We start from the raw sequence: 27812 nt of genomic DNA on the forward strand, positions 1-27812 counted from the left end.
AATTTAGCTTAAAAGATAGGAACAGTAATAGAGTAGCTTTGTTCATGAACACAAGTAGACCTGTTCATGGGCCGGGTAGCCCGACGGCCCGGCCCGCACCCCGGCCGGGCTTGGTCATATAATTAGGCCCGCGGGCCTGACCTCGGGCTTAACACAGTAAGCCCGACTGTGTTTCAGGCCGGGCTCGGGATTTGCCAAAAAAGCCCGGCCCGACTCAGTATTATATATTTTATAAAATATATAATATGTATTTTATATATTATATAAAATATATAAATAATATAATATTTATTAAAATATATATTTATAATTTAATATATATATATATATATATTATTCTTTTCTTTATAATTTCAATCTATCTCTCTCTATTCAGCTGCTTCAACATTAATAATAATAATAGTATAGGCTAAATTTCGGGCCCGGGCCCAGGCTCGGGCTTCGGGCTTTTTATGAGGGCCGGGCTCGGGCTCGGGCTCGGGCTCGGGCCTTAAAAAAATTTGTTAATACACAGTAAAAGCCCGGCCCCGCCCATGAACAGGTCTAAACACAAGTAAACCCAAAGGGTAAAGCATGCCTCCGTTACTACTCTGGGGTCATGGACTATAAGCTAGCAAACACAGAAAGAGACATTACCACTTCTAAGGCTGGCCATGTTATAAGGTCAAATCATATTCTAGATATAGACCTAGATGCCATTTTGTTAAGGAAGAAGTCTCCAAGATTCTCTTGAAGTGGGCCATCAAAATGGGAAAAAGAAGTTTCCAACCACAAAATGGGGCCCTGGGCCGTTTTGAGGCTCTTGTGCATGACATGTTACACCATTAGTTCTTTCTTTGCCTTTGGAGGGCCAGTTTGGTTTTTAGGAATAGGGGTTTGGAATCGGAATCAGAATGAGTCATTCCGATTCTAACTGTTTGGTTGGACGGAATTGGAATCCCATTTAGCATTTCCTCATTTAAGGGAATGGCCATTCCCTCTCTTTCTCTTGGGAATAAAATCCCATTCCAGTTTATTCTAACTCACATTTCAATTCCTGTCTAAACCAAACAGATTATGGGAATATATCATTTTGATTCCAATTCGGGAGGATTTTGATTTTGATTTTGATTGTGATTGCGATTCCAACTATGAACCAAATGAACCTTAATTAAAAAAATGGGTAAATGATAGGCTGTCATCCTTATTTTGGAGATAGTGACATTTAACTCCCCAAACTTTCATTTCATTTGCATTAAAGGGTCCCACCCATAATTTTTAAATTCTATCACTTTACCCCATGCATCCTGTCAATTACCTACCTAAGAGATTTTCACGTCATTGTCATGTGCATGTTTAAACATTTCTAAAACCCCAAACTTCCCTTATATCATTTTATGAGACAATTTTGTAAAAAAAATGATAAAATACAACAAAAACAGAAAATAAATGAAAAATAGGAAATTGTAGATAATACAGGAAATACAACAAAAAATGAAGACAAAGAGGAAAATAAAACAAAATATAAGAAAACAAAAAAAAAATGAAGAAAAAAATAACAAAGAAAAAGAAAAATATAGAAAACACTGAAATTTGTAAAAGAACAAAAAAATACAACAAAAAGAAAATTGAAGAATACAATAAAAAAATACAAAACAGAACTTTGGATGTGCATTTTTGAAATATTTCTTTGCCATCAAGCCCATAATGGAATGTAGGCAAAGTACTAGAATCTGAAAATTCAAAGGCGTGTCTTTGTTACAAATAGAAGTTTACAAGGGGTTGTATTTGTACCCTAAAATATGTGGTAATCTATAATTTATCCTAAAAATATATTAATATATTGATTGCAATTACTTTACTCTACACCCATGCCAACGTATTTTGCACATGAAATTTCAAACAGAGCCCATACTGTTTTTCTCAGACAGCCAAACTTTTTCCATGAAAATCATGGTTAATTGAGTTCATGCAAGCCAGACAAATCCTTGAAAGAAATGCCATTTGGGTCCCAAAGAGATTACGCACCAAACCGAAAGTAACCAATTAATTGAATAGATGAGTTCATTGTTGTCTGCTGTATATTAATTATTAATTAGGGATTATTTATTGAAATGGTGGGGCCTGTCAAGTCATGTGTGTTAAGTATAAGACTTGTGATCTTGTTTATGGATGGAAAGATCTTTGGGGATCTTGTAGACCCCTTCTACTCTATACAACAGAGTAAGGGCCCATCAACCCAATAAAGCTGGCAGCCTTGAGTATACAACTTTCATCACGCAGCTGTCCAATAAGTGGGCTGGGCCATCTCTTTGGGTGGGCAAAATCATACATAGAATGTATACTAGCTAGAACACAAGATCTGTGTCCATTCAAATTTCAAAGGACGGCTTTGCTAATTCAGGTCTTGTTACGTTTCTGTGCGCGTAGATGGTCTGAAAATGAGTTTAGAAAATGTAAGTCTTCTATACTACCTATGAGGCTATGCCCCATATATTAGAGAGAGAGAGAGAGAGCTTTTTCAGGATGAGAACTCTACTTATTCTCATGAGCCTGGTTGATAAAATCACTGGATATAAAGTTTCTTTGCGCATCTACATTCCTTGAAAAAAGCCATATTCCAATGTATAATTGTGACTTTGACTCGAATATGTATGTATGACTTGATTAGCAAATGTAGTGGCTCATTGATTACTGTGAGTAGCAAAGTTAAACCAGTTAGATGTTTCAATTGTATAACTGAATTAGTTTAAAGTAAGAAGCAAATAGACTATTGATCATTTAAAGTGAAAAACGAAATAATAATAATAATAATAATAAAGTAATTGATCAATTAATAAAAGAGACAAATAAGTGAGGGGTCTCGTCTCCTACAGGTGTAACCAAAAGGAGAAAAAGAAGGCCCCAGACCTAATGGTAATAAATGAACCTTCACTACTTTTTGCAAAAGTAGGTTTAAAAGTATTAATCAGGGTTGTCACATAATAAAAAAAAAAAAAAAACCTCTATTTTTTTTTCATTTAATTTAACTAGATCTAGACCCAATTACATCTGTAACATTCAGCACTGAAATTGATTGGACATTAATCCAATATTTCCACAAAGATTCATCACAGACCAGTAATTAAGCTGATGGGTAATTGGATATTATATCTATAATATAAATGTTGAAGATATTCATCACAAAAGAAAAAAAAAAAAAAGAAGAAGAAGAAGAACTCGATCATCCATCCAAGTGGACAAGTAACCAAGTAATACAAAGTTGATAAATGTGATATAGATGAATCCATCATTTTCTGGAGCCTCTCAGCTGACTTTATCAAAAATATCAATATAGAATTTATAAAGCCTGAAGAGATGACATGGACCACAAATGGATCCCTCTACTGCTTTCTTTTCTCAATAATGCCCTACCTCTTTTCTTTTTCTATGGCTCCCTCTGGTTCTCCGTCCACAAGTCATGGTCCATGGTCGGTTGTACGTGGCACAACCTCATTGACTCTTTCCTTAAATCATGAATCTCAACCATGAATAAACTCTCACCGGTTCTTGGCAGTATCCCCCATGGATCGTCAAAAGGTGGAATCCCTGTAACACAAGTAAAGCTACACACAGCCCTTCTTTTATTTTTATTCCTTTCTTTCTTTTTCCTCAACAGAGAACAGAGAGTTCATTAAGCAAAAACCCAACGGACCACTATATATAAGCAGCTATACCAATCCTTTCTTCTCAGGTGAACCAGTCAGTTCTGGAAAAAGTTCTACCAGAGTTGAGTTGATCTCAGATCTCTACTGTCATCTCTAGACTATACAAAACATCTCTCTTTCGATCGACCGAGACCGGCCCATATCTTACAAGACATGGCTTCCGATTATTACTACTCTTCTCCTTATTATCAGTTTCCTCCTCTGCACTTGTGTTTCTTCTGTGTTATCCTGCTCCTTTTTATGGGTCTCTCATGGTATATCAACTACGAGTCGATGTTCGAGAGCGTGATAGATCAGGTGAAGCTGGTGGTAATGGTGTCTCCCCTACTGCTGTTACTTGTAGTGCACTGGTTGTCGAGCGACGAGCGAAGAAGGGTTCCGTTTTTCATTCCGTTGCCGGAGAGAGAGTCACTTCACAGGGCCGGGGGCACTCCTTGGGGCGTAGGAGCTCTCTTGGTTCTTCTGATGTTCATGATCTCTTATCAGTCTTACTTCCATGAACGTTGGTTTCCTCTGCTAAGCAAATAATGAAATTGATGGTGATCAAGATGATTATGTTAATATGATATGGTTATGTGGGTATCTCTGTAACTATAGTATGCACGCGGCTATATATCTGCAAGAGTAGGCTTGCTTTTTATTGTACAAGGCTTGCTACTTGCCCTTTTTCTTATATCACTCTATTGTATCTTATTAAGCTTTACTTCTTCTTCTTCTTCTTCTTCTTCTTCTTTTTAGGATATCTAATTATCAGATGATCGTAACCATGTGATGAGAATAATCTCAGTATTGAGCTGATTTTGCGTGGCTATACTGCATTTAAACCATCTGGAATCCCTGCATGTATGCCATGTGTACTGGAAGTGAAGGTGATTAGAGGTGATGTGTGAAGTGTGAAGAATAGCAAAGTTTTGGGGGTTTCTATTCTCTTGCAATGGAGAGACCTTTTGGTATCCTGGTGATATAACTCTGGAGAATGTTTTGGGTGGAAATGTAGTGGGGGTGGCATCTTTTGTCAGTTACTGCAACTTTTGTAAAAGCTATGCCATCTCCTTTCTGGCTTGACTGTTGAATTAATTTGAATGGAACTCTGCAGATTCTGAACTATGCTCTGTCCGGTTGAAGAAAATGCCTAGCGTGAGTGCGTGACCCACGTACCAATATAATAATTTCCATTATCTATACTAATTAAATAGGTGAATGAATGAAGCAAAAGCTGCAGAACCTTGTAGCCAAACATGCATTTTGACTTTGATCTCTTTCGTCCTGGGGAGTTTGTGATTGTGAGGTAATTAATTGGACAATAAATGGAACCTCCTTTTCTTAATTTCTTATGGTTAGGTTAACTACTTTAGATTGTACATTTGTACGATGGAGATAGATCTGAAACGGTGACTTGAGCCAAGTATCCACGTGAACTATTTAGACTTTCGGTTCCTGATAATAAAATGGGGCTCAAGGGACAATAGATGAATCCATCCATGACAACGATATCCCCATCTCAAATGTTGAGTTCTTTCATGAATTTAAATTTGGAGACAGTGGATAGGATTTAATTCAATCAAATTCAAATCTAATTTCTTATGCATGTTTCAATGTTTTTTGAAGATTTTTGAGCTTTTTATATAATATATTGACAATTTTGACAAAATCTACGGTACAAAGCATTGTTGCAAAGAAAAAATAATTAATGATAAAAGTGAGATGTCATATGTTAAAATTTATTAACATGAATGGTCCATACACTGTGTGAAATGCGAACCAATGACTAGATAAATAGATGGACATGTGATGTGTTTACGAGTTGGTTGATATTAAGATTTAACATGTTGTAAATATTCATTTCTGCATTGCATTCGAACTCCAAATATAAAAGTAATATTGTAGGATGCGTTTGGTAAGAGTAGGGGGTTCAAAATTTTGTTATCAGCCGATATATATCATATTGGATTATTGGGGGGATACCCATATGTCAAATATGTAAGCTTTGGCCTTTTGACCTGTTTTAGGGGTAGAGAAACCTTAGACCGACCCCTCTGAACAGGTTTGGAACCTTAGGTAAGAGTGAAAAAAAGGGGTCTGGATGAAATAGGCACATTAGGTAAACACAATGAGCGAGTATATAATAGTTGTGTGACATATATCCTAGTTAATGTGCATTTTATTCAAATGTTTTTGTTCCGTTAAATAGAAATTGTCCATTATTTTATTATCTTTGTCAAAGTAATTAAAAATAAAAACAATGAAAAAGGAAAACCTAAACATGTTGGGAGTTGGGACTCATTTATGTTTTCATTTTTCATTGTTTTTTATTTTTAATTATTTTGACAAAGATAATAAAATAATAAATAATTTCTGTCTAACGAAGAAAAAACGTTTGGATGAAAGGCACATAAACTGGGACATGTGTCACACAGCTATTACATGCTCACTCGTTGTTCTTACCTAATGTGCCTACTACATCCGGACCCAAAAAAGCATATGCATGTATCTTTTTAAATGTAAGTTATTTGGTCAAAAAGTGAGAATGTAAACTAGGTTCAGTTTTGCATTGATAAAGTTTGTGTTGTGTTTCGTTGTTATGGGTACTAGGGGTGAGCATGTGTTGTGTTGTGTTTGCAATGTAAACTAGGTTCATTTCTGTTTCATGCATGGCAGAACCTGGAACCTACCCTATAGGGGGTCGTTTCCAATTTTTGGAACTAGAACCTACTATGTGAAGGTTGGTACTAGCCTTGGTGGTTCTGGGGTCAGTTCCATGGTTTACCTATGGAACTTGTTCTTTATTTACTCTCACCCTTAAAAAAAAATATGTTTTTTAAAAACTTGATTTTCAATAAATATAAAATATAGTTTAAAACCTATGTTATCTTTATTTATTTTTTAGTAAGTTAATATGTAAACTATCATTGTATGGTTCAAAACTTATAATTAATTTAAATTTAAATCTTGTAAATATTACATTTTGCATTACTTATTGCACACGTTCAAATATTAACATGAAAACAAATGATTAAATCACTTAAAGTAACTCAATGGTCAAATGAGACGACCATGGCTTTTTGTAACCATGAGTACTTGGGTTCAAATCTTCACATCCCCAAAAGTATTCTGGGGTTTATTTCAAGGCAAGTTTGGTTCCAAGACAGGTTCCACCAAGACCAACTAAGGCCAGTTCATCGGGTCGGTTCGAGTAAGGTAAACCCCTAGGCTTTGAAATTGGCCTAGGTGGGTGTCAGTTCCAAGAATTTGGAACCTTGCCCTGTAACCGATCGAGTAGGGTCAGTTCAAGGTCGGTTGCAGGTAGAACTTACCCATTTGTTCACCCTTAATGAGTAAAAAATACAAATTCTAAGACTAGAATCTACCTTTTTATTACATTGACCAACTTTGAATGCAAGAGTTTGTTTCCATTTTAAATGCAAAAACATTAGAAAATTAAACAAATGTATTTTCATCTTTAGTCTTATCAAACAACTATAAAGCCAAATTCACCTCAGTTATACATTTGCACTCTTACCTGGAACTGAAGGACGACAAAAGCAAGATTATCTAGGGTGGGAATTTTGTTGGTTGACTATTATCCCAATAGGAATACACCTTTGAACATGTTAAGTATAGACTATAGACTAACACATAAATAGAATATGTGGTTTGTATAAACACACTCAAATGGTGAATTCCTTTTAGAGATCCCACAATGAATTTCGTAATGGATAATTAGCAGATCTGACATGTAAGGCTGTCAATAGACTCTGGAAGTCTGAAAACCAATCCAGCATCTGATGTGATTATTTTGGATTCAAGTTTTAGAACTTGCAATCAAGGTTCAAAGTATCAACATGTATCGGCCCGTATTAGTCGATACATGTAAGGCTGTCAATTTACTCTCACCCTTACAGTGAGTGTATCGGAGGTTCGACCCGTTCAGGGGGTAGAGGAGACCTAAATCGACCCCCCTGAATTGGTTGTGAAAAAAAAAATAAAAAAAGAGCCTGAAACACTATCGATTCACTCGATACACCCATACCAGCATATTGGACGTATCAATAATTTGAACCTTACTTGCAACCATCTAACAATCAGAACTAGGGATACAACTTTGATTGAATCGATTGAACATTTTGTCAAATTTTCAATGGACCAACATCCTAATTCTAGGGTGATATAATTGAAATTCTTCTAATCAGGCAAACTGACTGTGCAACCCTAGATTTAACCCCATCTGATACCATTAAGATCTGAGTTCAATTAAATTTAAAGTCTATATGTAATACAATTATGCATATTTACATAAATACTATATCTAATCATATAAAGTTTATAATTAATAAATTTAATATTTTATATTATATAAATTTGTTAATATATAAATGAAAAAGTAGTTATCTTTTTAAAATTTTTTGTTTTATTTTAAACATATATAATAAAGTATCCAAATTCAAGCCAATTCCAACAATTCCAATTTAAAGTATCGCTTGAATTCGAATATACTGGACCCCTTATCCAAGATACAGCCTAATCGAGATTCCTGGTGCAACCGGTTAAAAAGTAAAATTAGAGGATTTGAATTCATTACTCTTCATCCTTCGAGTGGGTATCGGTGCATATCTTATCTTTTTTTTTTTTTTACTTTTTAATTATATAAGTATTGAGAATTTTATACGGGTTTTAATTTTTTTAAAAAATCTTTGTATCAATATATATGTATTACGAATACGATACACCTCAATCTATATTTTAATCCTTGTTCATAAACATATAACTATTTTATTGACACCAGTATTTGCAAAGTGAGTTGTGATGTATTAAATGACAGGTGTCAACATTTAGATGATGAACTTAATTGGTGTGTTCATGGGTGTGTTTAGACCTGTTCATGGGCCAGGCCGGGCTAGGCTCAGGCTGGGCTTTCACTCTATATTAACAGAATTTTCTAAGGCCCGAGCCCGGCCCTCATAAAAAGTTTGAAGCCCGAGCCTGGGCCCGAGCCTGAAATTTAGCCTATACTGTTAGCGGCTGAAGAGAAAGAGAGAGAGAGAGAGAGAGAGAGATTATAAAGAAAAAAATGTATATATTAAATTATAAATATATATTTTAATAAATATTATTTTATTTATATATTTTATATAATATATATTATATATTATATATTTTATAAAATATATAATGTTGAATCGGGCCGGACCGGGCTCGGGCCGAGCTTTTTTGACAAATCCCGAGCCTGGCCCGAAATACAGTCGAGCTTACTGTGTTAGGCCCGAGGTCAGACTCACGGGCCTAATTACATGACCAAGCCCGACCGAGGTGCGGGCCATCAGGCTACCTGGCCCATGAACAGTTCCGTGTGCTTACCACTATACCAGGTCCGGACTCTTTAGTCTTTGCTTCTGCCAAGCGCTAGGCAACTCTACCTGGTTACCAAGTGGTCCAAATCCAAGCCAAACAGAAGATAATTAATGATGTCGTTCGCCTCCAACTTTGTTACCAAACATTCAATCAAACTTCAGACAGCCTTATCCTGCTCCGATCTGCTTACGCTGATGAGTGTTGGGGGTACGTCGGTACGATTTTTTTTGGTGTCGTTTCATTTGTTTTTAACCAGGCCAAATAGACCGTGTGACCCTGAAAATCTGTACATCTTGACCCACCAATCCGCTCGTTCTATTGTTCCAATCCCGAATAGGCCCGCTAACCGAGCTTTTCTCAAGATTCGCTCCTACCACCTCTGACGCATAAAAACAAACACCTTTCACAAAATAACACAGAACGATATAGACCGGAACACAAGTGAGATGTCGGTTTCTCGTTCCCGATAACTATCATATGGAGCCTGCGCTCTGCACAAGTGCAGTGTGTTGTATTCCTACAGACTCCTTAGTCCTTACACTTGGACTTTTGCACCCCGAGTATTAAATTAATAGGTAAATTTCTTAAACTAAATCTTAAGGTTTAACTAATTGATTAAATATACTTTAAGTTTCAAAATTGATTGAGGCTACTCCTAGTGTTTTTCACAATTGATTAATTCTATTCTTACCGTTAAACTATTTTGCCACTTAAAAAATAGAGCTCTAAGACAGCTCTATAACTCCCGTTGATGGATGGAGTTATATGGCAATGATGTCTAAAATAACCCTGTAACTCCCGTCGCTAGGTGGAATTACATGGAAGTGCTACCACCGTCGCCCAGGAAGAAGGGAGAGATTGAAGTTCAGAGACGAATGTTGTCGTCGTCGCCCATAGGAAGAAAGAAGAGAAGAGAGGTTGGTCTTCAGAGGGGTTTCCGCCACTATCATCCAAAGGAAGAAGAGAGAGAAAGATCGGACTTCGAGTTACCGCCGCCGTCGCCCAGAGGAAGAAGAGAGAGAGAAATCGGACTTCAGAGGAGTTGCCACCGCCGTCGCTCAGAGGAAGAAGAGAGAGAAAGAAAGATCAGACTTCAGAGGGGTTTCCGCCATCGTTGCCCAAAGGAAGAAGAGAGAGAGAGAAAATCGGACTTCAGAGGGGTTGTCATCGCCTCAGTTCGCTCATACCACTTCGGTTGTCGCCGCTGCCATCGCTCATAGGAAGAAGAGAGAGAGAGAGAAAGATCGAACTTCCGCCACCGTCGCCTCAGTTCGCTAATACCACTTCGGTTGCCATTGAGCACCCCCATTGTTTGTTTTTACGCATTGTGTAAATATCGCCTACTCTCTCTTCCTCTCTAGCTCCCATGGAATCTCCCAGACTTCTCTATGCTTTCTTCTCTTAGCGTTCTCTCTCACCCCTCCTCAATTATTTCTCTTTTTTTTCACTTTCTTATTTCTCTTCTCTGTGTATTTTCTTGTACTTGTAAGAATAATTTTCTGGTGCAATGGAGATGGAGAGTTTTTGCTCTAAGGTTGTGGTTGTGCAGAGGATGGTCTGCTCTGTGATGGAAGCCTTGGTAGTGGAGATGGCTTTGATTGCGAGTATGCGGCATCGAGAGGAAGGAGACAAGAGTAGCTTTGGATTTTAAAAAATTTTAAACATCAAATGATATTATTTATGTGCGTACGAATTTTAACGGAATATTTACGGATGATGATAAGGATAAAATTAGTGAATTGTCAAAAACAACAAAGGTAATTAATCAATTTTCAAATAATAAAAATATATGTCAATTAACTAAACCACAAAGGTAGTTTAAAAAATTTATCCTAAATTAATTAATTAATAGAGCAAAAGATGGAAACCCGATAAATTTTTACCATAAAAACTCCGATATTAATTCGGTGTTATCTAATTTGAAGAAATCCACGTGGCAAGTTTTGATAGTAGTTATAACACGTGTCAGTCTGGTATGGTTCTCTGGGTTGGCCGGGCCACATCTGCAGTGCAGTCAGTCACCGTCCTGTACGGAGATTCGGTGGTAAGTCAAGCTTTCCTCTCTTAAAAGCTGTCCGGACTCCAGACGGCCAGAGTCCAGACACCCAATAACGCGACAGATGCCCACGCGCCCGTAGGCCTAAAAGTGTACCATCTACTAACCAATCGGGCAATCGTCATTGATGGAACCACAGATCTGAGAGTGAGAGGGAAGGGGTTACCGCAAAAGTTTAATCATCATTAGTCACAGAAGGGGTGTGAGCCTGAGACTAAGAGAGGGCGTAAAATATGGATTCCAACCTGACGGTTGGAAGTCGGTCATCGTGATCAACGGTGGAACCAGTTTGTTGAATCGTGCAAGCGATTCCACCTGGCCGTTGATCTGAGACTTCTCTCAGGATTCAGGATTAGTGAGCTGATGTATGCTGAGTAGTGGAGCGGAGTAGTGATTACTGACTCCCTGGCTGCTTGGGAAGATGAACGTGCGTGACTAGAATGATCCTAGGACCTGGACCCTACACGATACCGTTAGCTGCCAAGGTTGTTCTTGCATTTTGATTAATAGACTGGGGCGGTAGGCCCTAGGGGGTCTGAAATCTGAAAATGGGTTATGGGTGAGCATGTGCGCGTGGCTCTGGGAATACTGAATAGTGAATACCCTCCTCAATTCTCCATTCCACCGGAACTGAGACCAAAATGTTTTGGTCTGTCGTGAATCCGACCGAGTTGCTTGTTCCTCACTCACGTGAGCCGAGACACCGACCTTAGAAGATCCCAACTCCTACACGGCTACACTCAAATGGCCAGATCCTAATCCGCTTCGGCTTATTAGTAGAACCTGGGTTGAGGGTTGAGGGTTGAGGGTTGAGGGTTGAAGGTTGATACATGCTGTGCATGCAGTAGTCAGTAAAGGAATTTCAGTGGTGAGCCACCTTCTTTACATCCGACTGGAATATACTTAACTCCCATACCCCAGCCATTTGATACCAATTTAACGGTTTAGAGTGCTTTCCATCAGAATTTAACGTTTTGGATTCGCGGGTATGAGATTATGATTTATGAGCACCGTTACTTGTGAGCGTAAAGCGTAGAGGCTAACCACAACAAGAGTGAAGGAAAAAATGTGTTAGCAATTACAAACATTGATGAAAAGGGGGTCCGTCCATTAATTAATTACTACCATCACCGTCTACAGCTTAGATAAAAACAGAAAGCATATCGATGACTGCAGTAGTAGTAGTAATGTAGTACTGCATTGTCAAACTAAACGATAGAAGGAAGGTTGGTAAGAGATAAGAAAGAAGAGGAGGAGAAGAACAAAGGCTACGCCCCAAGGCGAACCCCCAGCTCTGTGAATGGCTCCTGGTTCCGACCCTGGCACCGGGAAGCTAAAACGGCTCGACGGGGGCACTGCGGACAGCCAGTGAACCACAACAACTAGGAGCAGCGGTGAAATCACCAGGAAACGCTTGAACTGCTCGGCTGCCGGGACCATTATGGCGTCGTAGACTACGTACCACAACAACCCACACAGCAGCACCACCATGGCTGTCACCACCAACCTCTGCTCCGAAACCCCATAGCTTGAAGTGTTTACTTTGGTACCTGCAGCCATGAAGAAAAAGAAAGAATGGTGAATCCTGAATCGGTGATGTGAGGGAAGGACTGAGGAGAGAACGAAAGAGGAGTAAGAAGAAATAAAAATGGGCTGTGTCCTTTTGTTCAGCAGGGAGAGTTATTTCTGAGGGAGTATATTATGTCGTTTTATAGGAGTGGAATATTTCAGATTTCACTGAAGGCCGTGATAATTGATATAGAGGCCCATCTCTGCATGTGGTGGTAGCCCACCCACCCAGAGCCTCTTAAGTGGGCTCCAAGGCATGGTATGTTATATAATAGCAGATGATTCAACTATTCAAGATTCTAGAGTTGCTTAATCCATGGGTTTTGACCAATTGTAATGCACTGCACCACATGAGCAATCTAAAGATGGCATCAATGCAATCGTAACCAATCAAATCTGATATCGTTTCATCTGTTCTTGGAATAGTGTTTTAATCTATGCTTTAACCGACTGCATGTGGTTTTCAGATAAAAAGTGACAAGTGGTCCATTGAATCTGAACGACCCAGCGTGGCTGTGACGCACGGTAGTCAGTACATCCATGAGCTAACATAACATATTCAGTTATGATCACGACATAAGACCTTCTAACCCTGGTGATCCAGGTTGTGATCAGAACAGATGGCTCATTTCCAGGCCCAAGTTGGCAGCAGGTTGGGCATGGTTTGTGGTCTGGGCAGGATCTGGGCCCAAATTTTGCGCCCAAAGTTGAATTCGTATTGGGTTTAGGCCTATCTCAATTTGCAACCGAATATAACTTGGTTATGTTGATTGATATGACCGAACTGATCTATCTATCCATCCAAATTCCAAAACCATAGTCTCTCCCTAGATTCTAAGGTTTGTCTACACCGAACAACTTCGTTAATTTTGCTTTCGAGTTTTACTCTACTTTGCTTCCGTTTTATTTTACCTTGTCCACCGAAATCAAACAAAATAAAGTGAAATCTGAAACAAAAACAAATACAAATATGCACAGTTTTAAACCTTGTTTTGTACTGTACATATTTGTATATTGTACTCTTCCCAAACTGAGCCAAAAATAATTGCATTGCAAACAAATCAGACCTGAATTTGTAAAATGAGAAATTTGGCAACAAAAATACACTAAGAAAATATTGGAAGAACAACGATACTGGCTTTGGAAACTTTCAGCTTTTTCGCATTAATAATTGAGGAACAAAGTTTTGGCTTGCATTTAATATTGAGCATGTATAATATATTAGAGATATACAGATTATTGTTTATACATATAAAACCAAACTAGAGGTAATATAATATCCAATAACTTTGGTGATGGAGAAGAATATTCCTGTCAAAAAGCTGAACAAAGCAGGCTTTCCACCGCTTGGTTTGGGGGCTCACTAACTTAATTTGTCTGATGCTCATGTTGGGGTGGAAACTTCTAACTCAACTAGAAGTGCAACTTGGGTCGGGTTGGGTCAAGAATTTGTTAAATTTTCAATGGGCTCAAGCCCTAATCCAAGCCCAATATAGTTAAAATTCTTTTCATATCCGGCAAGGTGGCAACCCTTTCTAACTTGCAGCCTTAAACCCAACCCACCTATTTAGGACGTGCTGGTGGTTAAGGGGGCAGTTGTTTTTTTTGTTTCCAAAAACAAAATCAACGACGTTGTCGAACACCCCCTAAACCACGGTTAGTCCTTTGGTTTAGTTCAAAATTGAACTAGATGATGCATTGGTTACATTTTCTGCTCAATTGGCTTGTTTCACAGAGTTGGAGGGGTGAGATGCTGATTTTTTATGACGAGAGAGAGAGAGAGAATTGTTGCTGAATACCCCCTTCACGTTGCTCTCTCCAATATGCATAAGCAATTAGGTGATACGCAATTTTTTTTCTTTCTTTTCAGAAGAACAAAATTATGCAATATGCAAATAGGTGATAAATGGGCTGATGGGTGGGTCATAATTCAATCCACACCTTGACTTGTCCATTTGGAAAGATTTAAAACTTAGTCCAATCTCAACTCTGGGCTGGATGTGCTGACTATCGATCTATCTCTCCGCTGAAACTTTAGCTCAACTTGCATATAAACCCATCTAGGTCAGCTGCGAATGCTAATACTAGTACGATCGAATAGGAAAACAAGAAATTCAGAGATGATCCCCCCTATCAGATAGAGTGAAATAGTTTAACTTTGGGCTGGACCTGATGCTTTCTGTATTTTCTTCTCTTCATACACCGTCCCCAGTGATTTATAGTCATTTCAATTCATCAAAAAAGGAAATTAAAAGTCTTCTGGACGAGAACCCAAAAAAAAGAGAAATGTGACTTCAAATTAGTAGGGCCGATTTTTAATTTCTTAGTCCTGACTCCTGCGCTGCTTAACAACTTGCAGCCTGGACCACGCACCTTTGAATTCTTTCTGAAGAGAGATGAGGAATCGTACTTGCTATCATATTAAAATAGTGGAACTATATAGACAAATAGACAATCGACTAGCCGAGTGTGTGTTGAGGCCCTGGGATGGCTTAAGCTTTGACTGAGCTGCTCTCACTGAGCCGCTCTGAAGAAGCTTCATCGGATTTTTTTTTTCTTTAAACGACAGTTTATAATTATTTGGGCTTTTTGGATTTTTCATCAAATATATAGCCTAAGGTTATTCGTATGGTGGGGCCCCACCTCGCTAGGTCAAAAGTCGCTCCAGGAAAACCCTCCCAAATGGCCACTTGGTTCGTAGGCTTGAGTTGACCCGCTTCAACACCGAAGGAGATTCATTTGTTTCAATTGTTTTTTTTTTTTCTTCTCATAAATTTCATTAAATTAGTTGGAAGGATAGAGGACGTCCTGAGCTCCTGATGACTGGAATAGGATGGTAGTTGGGTTGCTATTTGGGTTGGGCTTTTGTGACAATTTGAATGGGCTCATCCCATAGTACGAGCTCAAAGCAGTGTAAATTGTTAACTCGGCCCAACCCGAGATAATAGTTTGTTTCCTAGAAATAAAAGTCCCTTGGGTTTGGGTTAGAATTTAGAAAGTTACTGCAGATAAAGAAAAAGTTCATATATAGGTTGAATATATTCATTATTGTCAGCCTGTCACCTTTAGAGGAAGCTCATTTAGACATTAGGCATATTCTAAAACCTCAAGTGCATGGGCTATATAAGGCATTATCTTGTTTAGGGACTGAGAGGGCTAATGGCCATAAGGGTTAGAGATGATTCATTTCAAATTAGCTGATGAATCCATCCACTAGGGCAACTATTTGTGTATTTTGTTTGGAACGCTCAAAGAAACTTTGGACATTATAATGGGGTAATGAGAATAGAACAATGGATCATTTGGTCAAAGTGACTTTGATATCATCTCAAAAAATCATTCAACCTAAAAGCTTAAACTGTTAGGTGGGGTCTTTGAATAGGTTAATATTCTCTAACAGAAAACACTATCAGAGTGAAAATTTTTCTAATTGATAATAACCTTAAGATCGAAAGTAAATAATTGAAGTATGTGCCCATAAATCACATATAAAATTAATTAAAGCTCATACACACCATCACTATTCCTCCAGCCAATGGCGAATGGTTCGAATTTTGGTGATAACACGTTGGGAGATTCACTTAGTTTTCCGTAACGAAGATAGAATTCTGGACCCTGAAGCAAGACCTGCTGTCATCTCTCCCCCCAAAAATTATAGTTACAACTGTGTAGTGGAATGTAAAGCTTGTAATCAAATAGGGGTGGTCATAAAAAATCGAGCCAAAACGAGACCAAATCAAAAATTACAGTTAATCGAATCGATCAGTCAATACAAAAAAATCAGTGGTTAATAGAATCAATTGATATATATATATATATATATATATATATATATATTTTATATTATCTATATATTATATACATAAATATAATATATAATATATTATTTATTATTTATAATATGATATTATATATATATATATATAATTCTAATTTTTTATAATATATATTATAGAAATCAAAAAACTGATAAATCAAACTTGAAGTTAATCAAATCGATCAACTTGATTTAGTTTCAATTACCGATTTTTCAAAATTTGGTACTACGTACTATCAATTTGATTTAAAAAATAGGCCCACAGTTTTAGTTAACGGAACATGAGCACCCCTACTTGTAAGGTTGTGTGAAACTACTCACTACTGAGATAGCAGAGATGCCACTATCCGTCAAGGGTGTATGGCTGGCATTCAGTGGGCCTTTCCCAAGATTATCGTGAAATCAGATGCCCCGGAATCAAGTCATCTCATCAACCCACCTGGATGGCACCCGTGTGGCCCTGTACAACTCTACATTCATATAGGATAGCCCTTTTGTTCATGCATTCCGGCCGGGGAACCATTTGGCCCCACCAGCTAGCTAAGGTGGCTGCCCGTTTTTGGTTCGAGTGTTAACTCTTTGTATTCCCCTTCTTTTCTCACAAATGCAAATCTATTTTAATCAAAATAAAAGATCAGCCTCTTTTACATTATTTTTGGTTCAAAGAAAACAATGCCACTAAAAAATTAAAAAAAAAAATGATACAATTCTGTAATCGTACCATCCTTTTCCTCGACCATGAATCGAACACCATCTAAATTAGATTTAATTTATAATTAATTAACATGATATAGAATGAGTTCATGCAAATTGTTGTAATGTAAGTGTATTTGTTTGGGACCCACAATCCACCCGGTAAGTCTTAAAAGCTTTGGGTTGGACTTGAAAAAATTAAATTAGACTTTTTTTTTCCAAGTAAAGGATATGATTACTAAACATTAGTGAAAGTATCCTTTCTACCATAAAAAATTATAAGGGTCTGTTTGGTTCGTAGTCAGAATTGGAATCAGAATCAGAAATTCCTATAGTTTGTTTGGTTCAGACAGGAATGGAAATGGAAATTAAAATCAACAAGAATGGGATTTCATTCCCAAGGGAGGGGTAGGAAATGGCCATTTTCTCAAATAGGAGAATGCCATTCCAACAGGGATGGGAATAAGATTCCAATTCCATCCAACCAAACAGTTGGACCATTCTGATTCCAATTCCAGATCCATATTCCTGCAAACCAAACGAACCCTAAATACTTTTATTTTGAATTAAAACTTAGGCCCCATTTGATTCGCAGGAATTGAGGTCTGGAATTGGAATTGGATTGGGCAAAATCGGAATCTCATTCTCATTCTTGCTGGAATGGCACCCCCCTATTTGAGAGAATGGCCATTCCCACTCCCTTCCTTAAAAATGAAATTTCATTCTTGTCTGAACCAAACAGACTATGAAAATGAATTATTCCGATTCCAACTGCAAACCAAATGGATGCTTATTCTCATCTGTTTTTTCCCAAGGGGAAGAACTAGCCACATGTCTGAACTCTGAAAGAAAAATCAAGCTAAGGGCTTTGTGTATGCATGTATTTATGTATAACTACCATTAAACCCTCTTCAGCCGCTAAAAGTATGATCATATTGTGTGGATTCCCCATGCTAAAAACAAATTATTCTCATGTTTGAGATTTTTCCAAAGCCCATAGCAATAGTTTGAACGGCCCAAATCAAATATTATCGATTTATTGGGAAGAGAACCATCCCCCCATTTCACTTTTGATTCTTAGGATGGTAAAAACAGGATGCCCTTCTAAAGCAAGACAAGATGATCTTTAGATGCATCACCAATAGACCCTCTTTCCTCCTCCCGCCCCTTCTACAGGAAAGATCAATAAAACCATGATCACCCGTGCTTTGACCTCGGTTATTCCAATCTTGTTCATTGATTCTCAGTATCGATCAGCAATTCAGCATAACCAGCTAACTGTGATTTCAAATTAAAACCCATGATAAAAAGCTCATGATGTTGTATCAACATTTCACTGAAAAAAAAAAAAGCAAAAGAATAATATGATGGAAATATCTCTGTCTCACATTACCAGCAAAAACTCAACAAAAACTGAAAAACTCTAAGGATAATAGCTTTTGAGAACTATTAGGGACAAGTTTACCCAAGCCTTACTTGGGCGAAATAGTAAAACTACCAAAATTATTAAAAGAATCATGGTTCAAAGTATAGAGACCTGCGATACATTGTGATATTTTGAACCTTGATTGAATAGAATACATAGAGCTAGACAACCTCACTGTTAGGTCGCGACCTGTGTGATTAAAGCAACAAGCAGTCTGTCTGGAGTACACTCCTTTGTTAACTTGCAATAGTTGATGTATGTGCAGCGCAGGGTGAAGAGCACTTGCTTTTTCTTTCTAAGTGGGATAGGATGAAGCCATGAACACTTTGGAACGTACAAGGAGGATTTTTCTAGGAAACCAATCAAGATCTATGTATGACACATGCCGCATCTTGACCGGTCCAGGAGAATTTTCCATTTTAAAAGCTTTCACTACTCTTCTCCGGAGAATTCCTCATTCCTTGCCAAGTAAGAGAATGAGAGTGGGAATTCTTTAGCGGCTTTCAATATAAAATCTTGTCATTTCCTCCCTCCAATCTTTCTTTTAAGTTGTAAAGGGAAGGTCACAGACGTTTTTGTCTCCTACTGTCCTCCAGTCATTAGTGAATGGGGTCTCGAGATTACCCAAACCAAATGATTGTGTGCATTTAATTATATCAACCTCAAAGAAAAATTTAAAAAAAAAAAAAAAGCTTCCAAAGGCAAATATATCATCATTCCCTTCTGCAAGGAAGTTCAATGTCGTCAGCCCCTTAATTCCTCCATTTTGGACACAGTACTCTCCAGACTCGAATGCAAAATCAATTAAACTTAGCAAAACAAACGACACCCAGCTACATTTCCCTTAATAGAAACCCTGGTTTAAGGCTTTTGTTTTTCTTATTGATGATGGAGAGAAGAGGAGCTAATTAATGTCAGTAGACTGTCCTATATTCCCACATCTGCAGCTCCAGGGTGAAAGCGAAGTGACGGTTCAAACCCGTGAAGTAACAGGTTGAGTGTGGCACTGCACAGACACAGCAGTGCCATAACCTCATCTTTGGGGGGAGCTGAGTTGAGTGCAATTCCGAGGGCCTGAGCTGAGAAGTGAGAAGGGAGTCATATAAAGGGGCCCTCAGTCCTCACCTCTTTGTGAATTGTGATAAATCATAGATAACTCCATGTGAAACCAATTGGGGAAAGGGTAGCTAGTCCGTAGTAAAATTTCTGAGAGAGAGGAATCAGTAAAGCTTTGTTCATGTGTCTCGTTAATGGTGCAAGGTGCAGAGAGATGCACAGACACGAAGATTCTATAGGCTTTGGCTTATGGGAGTGCGTGTGCTCGTGTTGTGTGTGTCTGTGCCTGACTTCCATACTTTAACAGATAAATCACGAATAATGGCAGTGGGTATCCCAGGCTGGGCCTGGGGTTGTTTTTGGTTGCTTTTTCTTGCTGGCTGCTCCCCAAGTGGGCCTTCTCTCTCTCTCTCTCCCTCTCTCTAACCCAGCAAAAGCTGGCTCCAGCAGCATCAATTCCCATTCCCAAATACCACTTTTGTTCCCTTTTTAAAGCGCCTTGATATGCTGATTTACCCAAAAAGAATAAGCCCTTAGTTTCGCACGGCTCATTATCTCTTCCAAGTTTCCGACTAGTTGGACGAAATTTAAACTTTTGACTGGTAGTTTATCAGATAACATGCATCACTTAGAAAGAAAAACAAAAAAAAAGAGGAAAAAAAAAGGAGCAGTGGGTCTACAGACCCGTTTCAGTATCATATCTCATGTCTTATGTACGAAGGATTAGGACATCACCATCCAATAGGATCCCACATTCCCACCTAAGAGATTTCCTGGGCCAAGAATCAACATGATCAGAGCCCAGGCAACTTTCTCAGCCTATGGCTTATTTCATACCAAGGTTTTAAAAATTAAACCAGATATGAAACCGTTTTAACCACCGGTTTTTTTTGGATAAAACATTCCAACTACATTCAGTTTGAACAGACAATTGTTCTGATTTAAAAAAAAAAAACAAATAAATAAACTAGAAAAATGGCCAAAAACCGTTTTTCAAATCAATGGGTTGATAATTCCATCACCCAAATAAATGGGTCATTGACCAAATCAACAGAAACAGAACCGATTGCCTGACTGATTCCCAAGTCATCCTATTTGGCCATCCAGTTCGGTCTGATTTTCAAAACCATGATTCATACAAAAATATTTGATACACATTTTAAATTTTTATCAAAACCGCATTAGACAACAAATTATTCAAAAGATGAAAAGAAATAGGAATTCTCCATGAAAAATGTCTGTGTAAAATATGCTGAACTTTTCATTCCATAATACAAGTCAAATTCATGTCTGGGCAATATCTATGATGCTGAAAAGATATGAACTTATGATACTGGAAGAGCTACGCCCAATCAAACACTCCCCAATCCTTCGTGAATTTTGATGAAAACCACACACTTCATTACCACTTTCATGATAATGGTTTTTTTACTTTTTTTTTTATCTTTATTTTGAGAAGGTCCGCCTTTCCACCAAATCATTCATGAGCACAGATAACAAAAAAAAAAAAAAATCAAGAGACGAGGACCAAGTACAAGGTCTAGGTAGACGAGAAGCAAACTTGGTGATATAGTAAGCCGCATGATTAAAAAGAACATAAAATTTACTTGCAATTAGCCATGATGTGTTGAATTCTCCAAGAAAACCCCCAAACTATATCAATTTTTCATCAGTTATGATGCCTTCCTATTTGGCATCAGTTGTGAGCACTGAAGACGACTTCATTATACACTTTTTTTTTTCATCAAATGTAGTTTTGACACATAAAAATAGCCTTGGCTGGGTTTGGGGAACACCTTCTAGTCTGGCGAGGGTCTAATAGTGTCTGACCCAGTGCCTGTGTGGGCTTTCACGCGGGGCTTTTGTTATTGTATGAGCCAATAATTCCCGAAACTTGTAAAGTCCTGTTTAGGCTCAGTTTGGACAAATATGTACAGTGCAAGTACATATAATATAAAGTGTAAGATTTTGCACTGTATATATTTGTATTTATATCCCTTTCAAATTGAGCCTTAGGTTGTATTTGGTTGCATTGTACTGATGTAAAATCATGATAATGCAAATGATTTGAGTATAAGTTCTGACCTATTTTTGTTTCAAACTTTTGCTTATTTTGTTTGATTACAGTTCAAATAAAGTAAATTAAGACATGAAGTAGAATCAAGTTAAATCCACAATAAAATTAAACAAGAATTTATATTTTTTATATTTGCACTTCCATGCAAATAAATTTGCAGCCATGTTTGATGATAATCAGACCGTTCAGATCAACAATAGTTCGAAAACATGATCAACACAACTCAATCACACAGAAGCCCTCCCAAACAGGCTCTAAGTGCCTGTGAGGCTTTCAGATTGTATGAGTTAGGCCCCACCTAAACAGCCATGTTTGATGATAACTCCAGAATGCCCAAAATAGCTGTTTGTCAGCCAGAAATAGGGCTTTCCGGTTTCCACTCAAGCACCTTTTAGTGGCTTGTTCAAAGCAGCTCAACTAAAATCTCAACCCTCCCAAATGGGCCAACTAAAAAGCAAGCTGACGCAAACCGTAAGGTTAGTCTAATGGGCTTGGAGCGTTGCGTAGACGGAATCTGAGCCGTCGGATTTTGACATTCTGCATAGAGTCTCTTTTTGGCTTTATTCTTGATTCCTCCGTTACCATATGCTTTCTCACATGGCTGACCTGCTTTGTAACCTTGCTATGCTTCACATTTGCAGCTTTCCATGCCAACCAACCATTCCTTTTCCCAGTTTCAACGAGAAATGGTGATAAATAATTTAAAAAGGTGTCAAAGAAAATAGAATAAAACGACCTGGAACCATTAGATCTTGATCCAACGGTGCTGAAGGGATTAACAACAATAAATATTCCTTTCGAAGTTTTAAAGATAAAAATCATCATGAAAGGCAACCAAGAAAAACTACTTTTAAAAGCAAGAATACCACAATAGTGCTCAAGATAAGAAAATTGCAACTACAAAAGGTGGGAATGTTTGTTTAGCTACCCCTAACTTGTAATGAGAACCGCCGAAGAATCACGTCAAGTTGTGCTTTGGTTGGTTTAAAAATCTAAACCGGTGATCAAACCGATTTGTCATCGAATTGGTCTAAGCATGATACGAGCGAATCATATTTGCAAAGAATTGAACCGGATGACTTTTGGTTTTGGAAAACAGAATCATATTTGCAAAAACCCCCCTTAATGCAGAAAAAAATAAATAAACATTAATGTTACTGGAAAAAACTAGCTCTATACCAGTCAAATTGAATTATTAAAATTTTTAGGGTTTGGTTATGATGTAGAAAGGACATGATACCCAAACAACTTACAATCAATCAACTGGCATCATAAAAATAGTAACCAATCATGTGAATTTTCATCAAAATTCATAGGAGGTTATGATTGGTCAAAGTCTTTCCATATTATATCTTTCTGGCATCATAGATTTTCTCAATTTTTAGACATTTTGGTTAAAATCGATTGGAATAAATGTGAGTCCGGTTCAGTTTATTAAACCTTAAAATTGTAATTGTATCCAAGGTTCAAAGTATCAATACGATACGCATTTCGGCCGTATCGTATCGGTACTTAGAAACGGATGAAACACCTTTTTTTTTAGTTTTTTTTTTCAAAGTTTGGTTTTTTGGGAAGCTTAAAACATGTTTTTTATAATTAAAAAAAATGGGGTCCAAAACACTTGAAAACAGGCATTTCAGACCGTATCTTTTTCAAAAGATATGATACAATACGCCCAATACAAAATAATATCGTATCGATCCATGATTGTATGACACCCATACATGTAAACACCTATCCCAACCTTGGGTTGATGAGTTGAAGATAGGATTAAGGTTCGGGTTGAAAAGTGTCAATCTGATATAGAATCGGGTTAGGTTAATTAGGGTTGAGAACCTGATCAGGATCAGGGTTGAAGTTTTGACACATCCATTTGGATTAAGATTGACCTCAACCTGAGCCAACTGGCCTGAATTGCAACCTCTCACCTTTCCCCACCCTCACCCCTCTCAAAGCTCAAAGCCATTGGCAGAAAAGAAGGAAAAGAAAAGAAAATTTTAATGCCACTTTTTTCTTGTTTACGCAGATGTAATGTCACTTTGATGTATTTTTATTGCAAAAGGTTCTTTCTTTCAACTTTATACGAATATATAGTGCTGCTAGTAGCATTTTGGATAACGCTCCTTCCACATTTCTACAACAAGCAACTCTGTGTGCAACTCCAGACCATGGAGTTGTGGGTGGCCTCTTTAATGGGCCAAGGCTCAGCCCAATATTCTGACGTTAGGGGAAAAAGGAAGCAAGAAATCTCACAATCTCAACCGTCCAAGATATGACCCCACAGACTATTACCACAGTAGCATACTCCCCTTATAGAGCACATTTATCTGGGAACTGGGATCCCATTTCTGAAACCTCCCCTGAAGTAGGGTATGGTTCAACAACTCTCTTAAACTTCAGGGGAGATTTCACGAATTTACCCTATAAGTTAAAGAACATTCAGCCTACTCAATAAAAAATAAAGAATATTCTCTTAACTCTACTCTTAAAGCCCAAAATTCAAAAAAGCAAAAGATAAAAGCAACTGGTAGAATACATATAAAAAGCAAAAGCCGCACCTCTCCGTGTGAGCGTGCATGCGTGTGGCCGGGCCAACCGGCCCAAACCATTTCTCTCTCTCTCTCTCTTTGTCCCTGTAATTGAAGTAAAGAAGGGAGGAAAAAAGAAGAGGAGTTGCCTCACCTTCAGCTTTCGCTTTATCTTTAGTGCTTTTGCCGAACAAACAGTCTCTTTATCTACAGTAGAGAATTAAAACTTCCCACACTGCCCATCACCCTTTTATCTTGTCTTCTTCTATTCACATATAAAAGCACTTAAAGAGAAACGGATCAGAGAGAGACAAAAACAAGGAGAGAAGAGAACACGAAGAAAAAGAAAAGAAAGAAGCTTACAATGGAGATCTTATCACAGCTGTGGTCGTTGTTGGGGCTTCTCACAGTCCTTCAGAACGTCCTGCCTTCACAACTCCTCTCTCTGCTTCACTCCTTCTACGAGTCCCTACAAGATTTCTTCAGTCCATACTCTTACTTTGAGATCCCTGAGTTTAATGGCTACTGCGGCGTCGATGTCAACGACCTCTATCGCCATGTCAACCTCTACCTCAACTCCATCGACCCTTCTGCAACCTGTCGTCGCCTCACTCTTACTCGTTCCAAGACCTCCAACTGCATCTCCTTCACCGTTGCACCCAATCACACCGTTCATGACTCTTTCAACGGTCACCGTGTCTCCTGGACACACCACGTCGATACCGTACAAGACTCACTGGAGGAGAAGCGCAGCTTCTCGCTCAAGCTCCCCAAGCGGCACCGGCAGGCCCTCTTGTCGTCCTACCTTGAATTTGTCTCTTCTCGCGCCGAGGAGTTCGAACGCGTCTCACGCGAGCGACGACTCTACACCAACAATGGCCATGGTTCCTACGAGTCGGGGTGGGTCTCTGTTCCCTTCCGCCACCCTTCCACGTTTGAAACTCTCGCGCTTGAGCCCGAGTTGAAGGAACAGTTAACGGAAGACTTAACGGCGTTCGCTAACGGGAGAGATTTTTATCACAGAGTTGGACGGTCGTGGAAACGAGGGTATCTGTTGTATGGGCCTCCTGGGTCCGGCAAATCAAGCTTGATTGCTGCCATGGCGAATTTCTTGTGTTACGACGTTTACGATCTCGAGTTAACGAAGGTTTCAGATAATTCGGAGCTACGAGCATTGCTGATACAGACGACAAACCGTTCGATCATCGTCATTGAAGATATCGATTGTTCGCTCGATCTAACAGCGGACCGACTCTCAAAGAGGAAAAAATCATCTACACCGATGCCGGAGAGCCACCGGCGGTGCGAAGACGGAGAGGAAAACGGACGAGTCACGCTTTCGGGACTGCTTAACTTCACTGATGGTCTTTGGTCATGCTGCGGGGAGGAGAGGATTATCGTTTTCACTACGAATCACAGGGACAATGTTGACCCGGCGCTTGTTAGATGTGGACGCATGGACGTGCACGTTAGACTCGGCACGTGTGGAGTCCATGCGTTTAAGGCTTTGGCAAAGAACTACCTTGGAGTAGAGTCTCACATACTGTTCGAGGTGGTGGAGAGTTGCATCAGAGCCGGTGGTGCTCTAACACCAGCTCAGATCGGAGAAATCCTGTTAAGGAACAGGAGAGATGCTGATGCAGCGATTAAAGCGGTGATATCAGCTCTGCAGGAAAGTATTTTGAGAGGAGACCGCGATCCAACGGAAGGATGTCCTCGGGCACCGGAAGATGCAGCGAGAACGCCGGAGAGCGTGGACAGGATGCTATTGGAATCGCCGGAAAATTGGGATTCTTCTCCGGGGAGAATAGGCGGGAAGAGGAGGAAAGAGGGATCCACATGGGAGAAGAAAGTAAAGTTTCTGGTGCGGCTAAAATCGTTGACCAAATCGGACTCCGGGAGGAGAGGTGTCTAACTCTAAAGTCTAGCCCTCTCACTCACGAGCTCAGTCACTCTCTCTCTCTCTTTGTCTCTCTGTATGCTGTGGCCTGAGGCGATAGTGCAGGCTTTTCCTCTTTTTCTTTTTTATTTCTTGAGAACGGAGAGCCCCACCTTTTGACCGGGGATTTTGGGTTCTCTGTAACAACAATTGGATTACCAGAGAAAGAGCAGAGATGAAGAATGAGATTGTGGAATGATGTATGTATGATGGCTATTGATTAATAATAAGACCAAACAACTGAGATGGAGGTGGAGGGTAGTAATGAATGCCATGCACGTAGCCAATTGATGGATCACTGTTCATGCGGTCATGCACTGTGAAGAGTGAAGAGAACGTAATAGAGAGGTGCACCGGCGACCGGCCGGTCCCACCCAATATTTACTATCAGAAACCCCACATAGGATATTGATATATCATATATGAGATGGGTCCTCTATGTATCTTTATCTTTATCTTCCCTATATAGGACAGTTTTTCTGGGTCCATCTCTGTCTGTGTCAAATCTTCTTCTTGCTTATGTTTTATAGAGTAGAGAGATAAGAGATGTATGACAAGCCTAACGTGAACCCTACGTTTTTGTTTTGTGGAGAAATGTGAAAGTAATTGAATCGATGGGCTTTTCAAATAGCTGTAATACATGCGTTTGGCACTTTGATTATGGTTTAATTTTCTGACCACAGAAGGTTTATGGTGATTCTATTTTTTTATGGTAACTAACGTAGGAAGAAAAAAGACCCAGGAAACAGATTGTTACTAAAGAGATATATGAGTTATTATTTGCTTGAAAAACATGTTTTTGTATCTGAGAAACATATTGAGTGATCAAAAATGTAGATGGCTAACTAACATAAAATCAGGAGTCTCATTTTCTTACCATTAGCATTGACCTGTTGAAATATATATGTTAGTTTTCCACAGGATTTTTTTTTTTTTTTATTTGGTGAAAATTTTACACATGATTAAACAACATAAAATGGCAATTTTAAGAAGATCAATTGTTTTCCTTCCTTTTGTATGCAACCAAACAGAGCCTGAATGTCTCTGGCCTATATTCATGGCTATCAAATTTATATCTATATAATATAGAGGAAGGAAGCCAAGAATCCTATCACCTCATCAGTGCTCACAAAAAGCTATTTATCCTTTCATTTTTCATACATGTGGTCATTTATATTTAAATTAAATATATAAAAAATCATATTAAACACTGGTCTTAATTTTGTCTAATAAAACTCAACATTACTCTTTCTCATAACATCATTCTTAAAATTCTCTCTCCCTGCTAGATGTTTGTAACATCTCCGTTCCCTCCCGTATTAAATTCCTCCTTTTATTTTTAATCCGTTTTAATTTAATCTCTCTCTCTCTCTCTCTAATAAAGCAAGGATACAAATGAGATGGATCAAATCAGATTAAGGGCCAGTCCAAGACCAAATTTATCAATCCAAACCTTACCAAACATCTATCAAATCCATTGCATCCCATTGGTTTACTTGCTAGTTGAATATTGTTGATGGTAACTTAATTAAGCAAGGGGTAAAACCTAGATCAAGGCTGGAGGAAGAGAGTTCAGAATCATAAAGGCTACTTTATTTTCATGTTTTGGCACTCAT

The 27812-nt window shown here is 38.5% G+C and overlaps 1 protein-coding gene and 1 pseudogene across 2 annotated transcripts; both read left to right on the forward strand.

The window, feature by feature from the left end:
- Positions 1-3623: 3623 nt before the first annotated feature.
- On the forward strand, positions 3624-4389 carry LOC148790091 (uncharacterized). The gene has a single exon (XM_088891152.1). The coding sequence runs from the start codon at positions 3840-3842 to the stop codon at positions 4212-4214; it is 375 nt and encodes a 124-aa protein (XP_088747278.1). The 5' UTR covers positions 3624-3839; the 3' UTR covers positions 4215-4389.
- A 20139-nt stretch (positions 4390-24528) lies between these two features.
- On the forward strand, positions 24529-26753 carry LOC104597594 (AAA-ATPase At4g25835 pseudogene; annotated as a pseudogene). Its single transcript, XR_016078283.1, has one exon. The product of XR_016078283.1 is annotated as an AAA-ATPase At4g25835 pseudogene (transcript).
- The last annotated feature ends 1059 nt before the right edge of the window (positions 26754-27812 follow it).

This window comes from Nelumbo nucifera, chromosome 7 (assembly GCF_055504915.1).
Source record: "Nelumbo nucifera cultivar China Antique chromosome 7, China Antique-T2T, whole genome shotgun sequence".
Taxonomy (NCBI): Eukaryota; Viridiplantae; Streptophyta; class Magnoliopsida; order Proteales; family Nelumbonaceae; genus Nelumbo; species Nelumbo nucifera.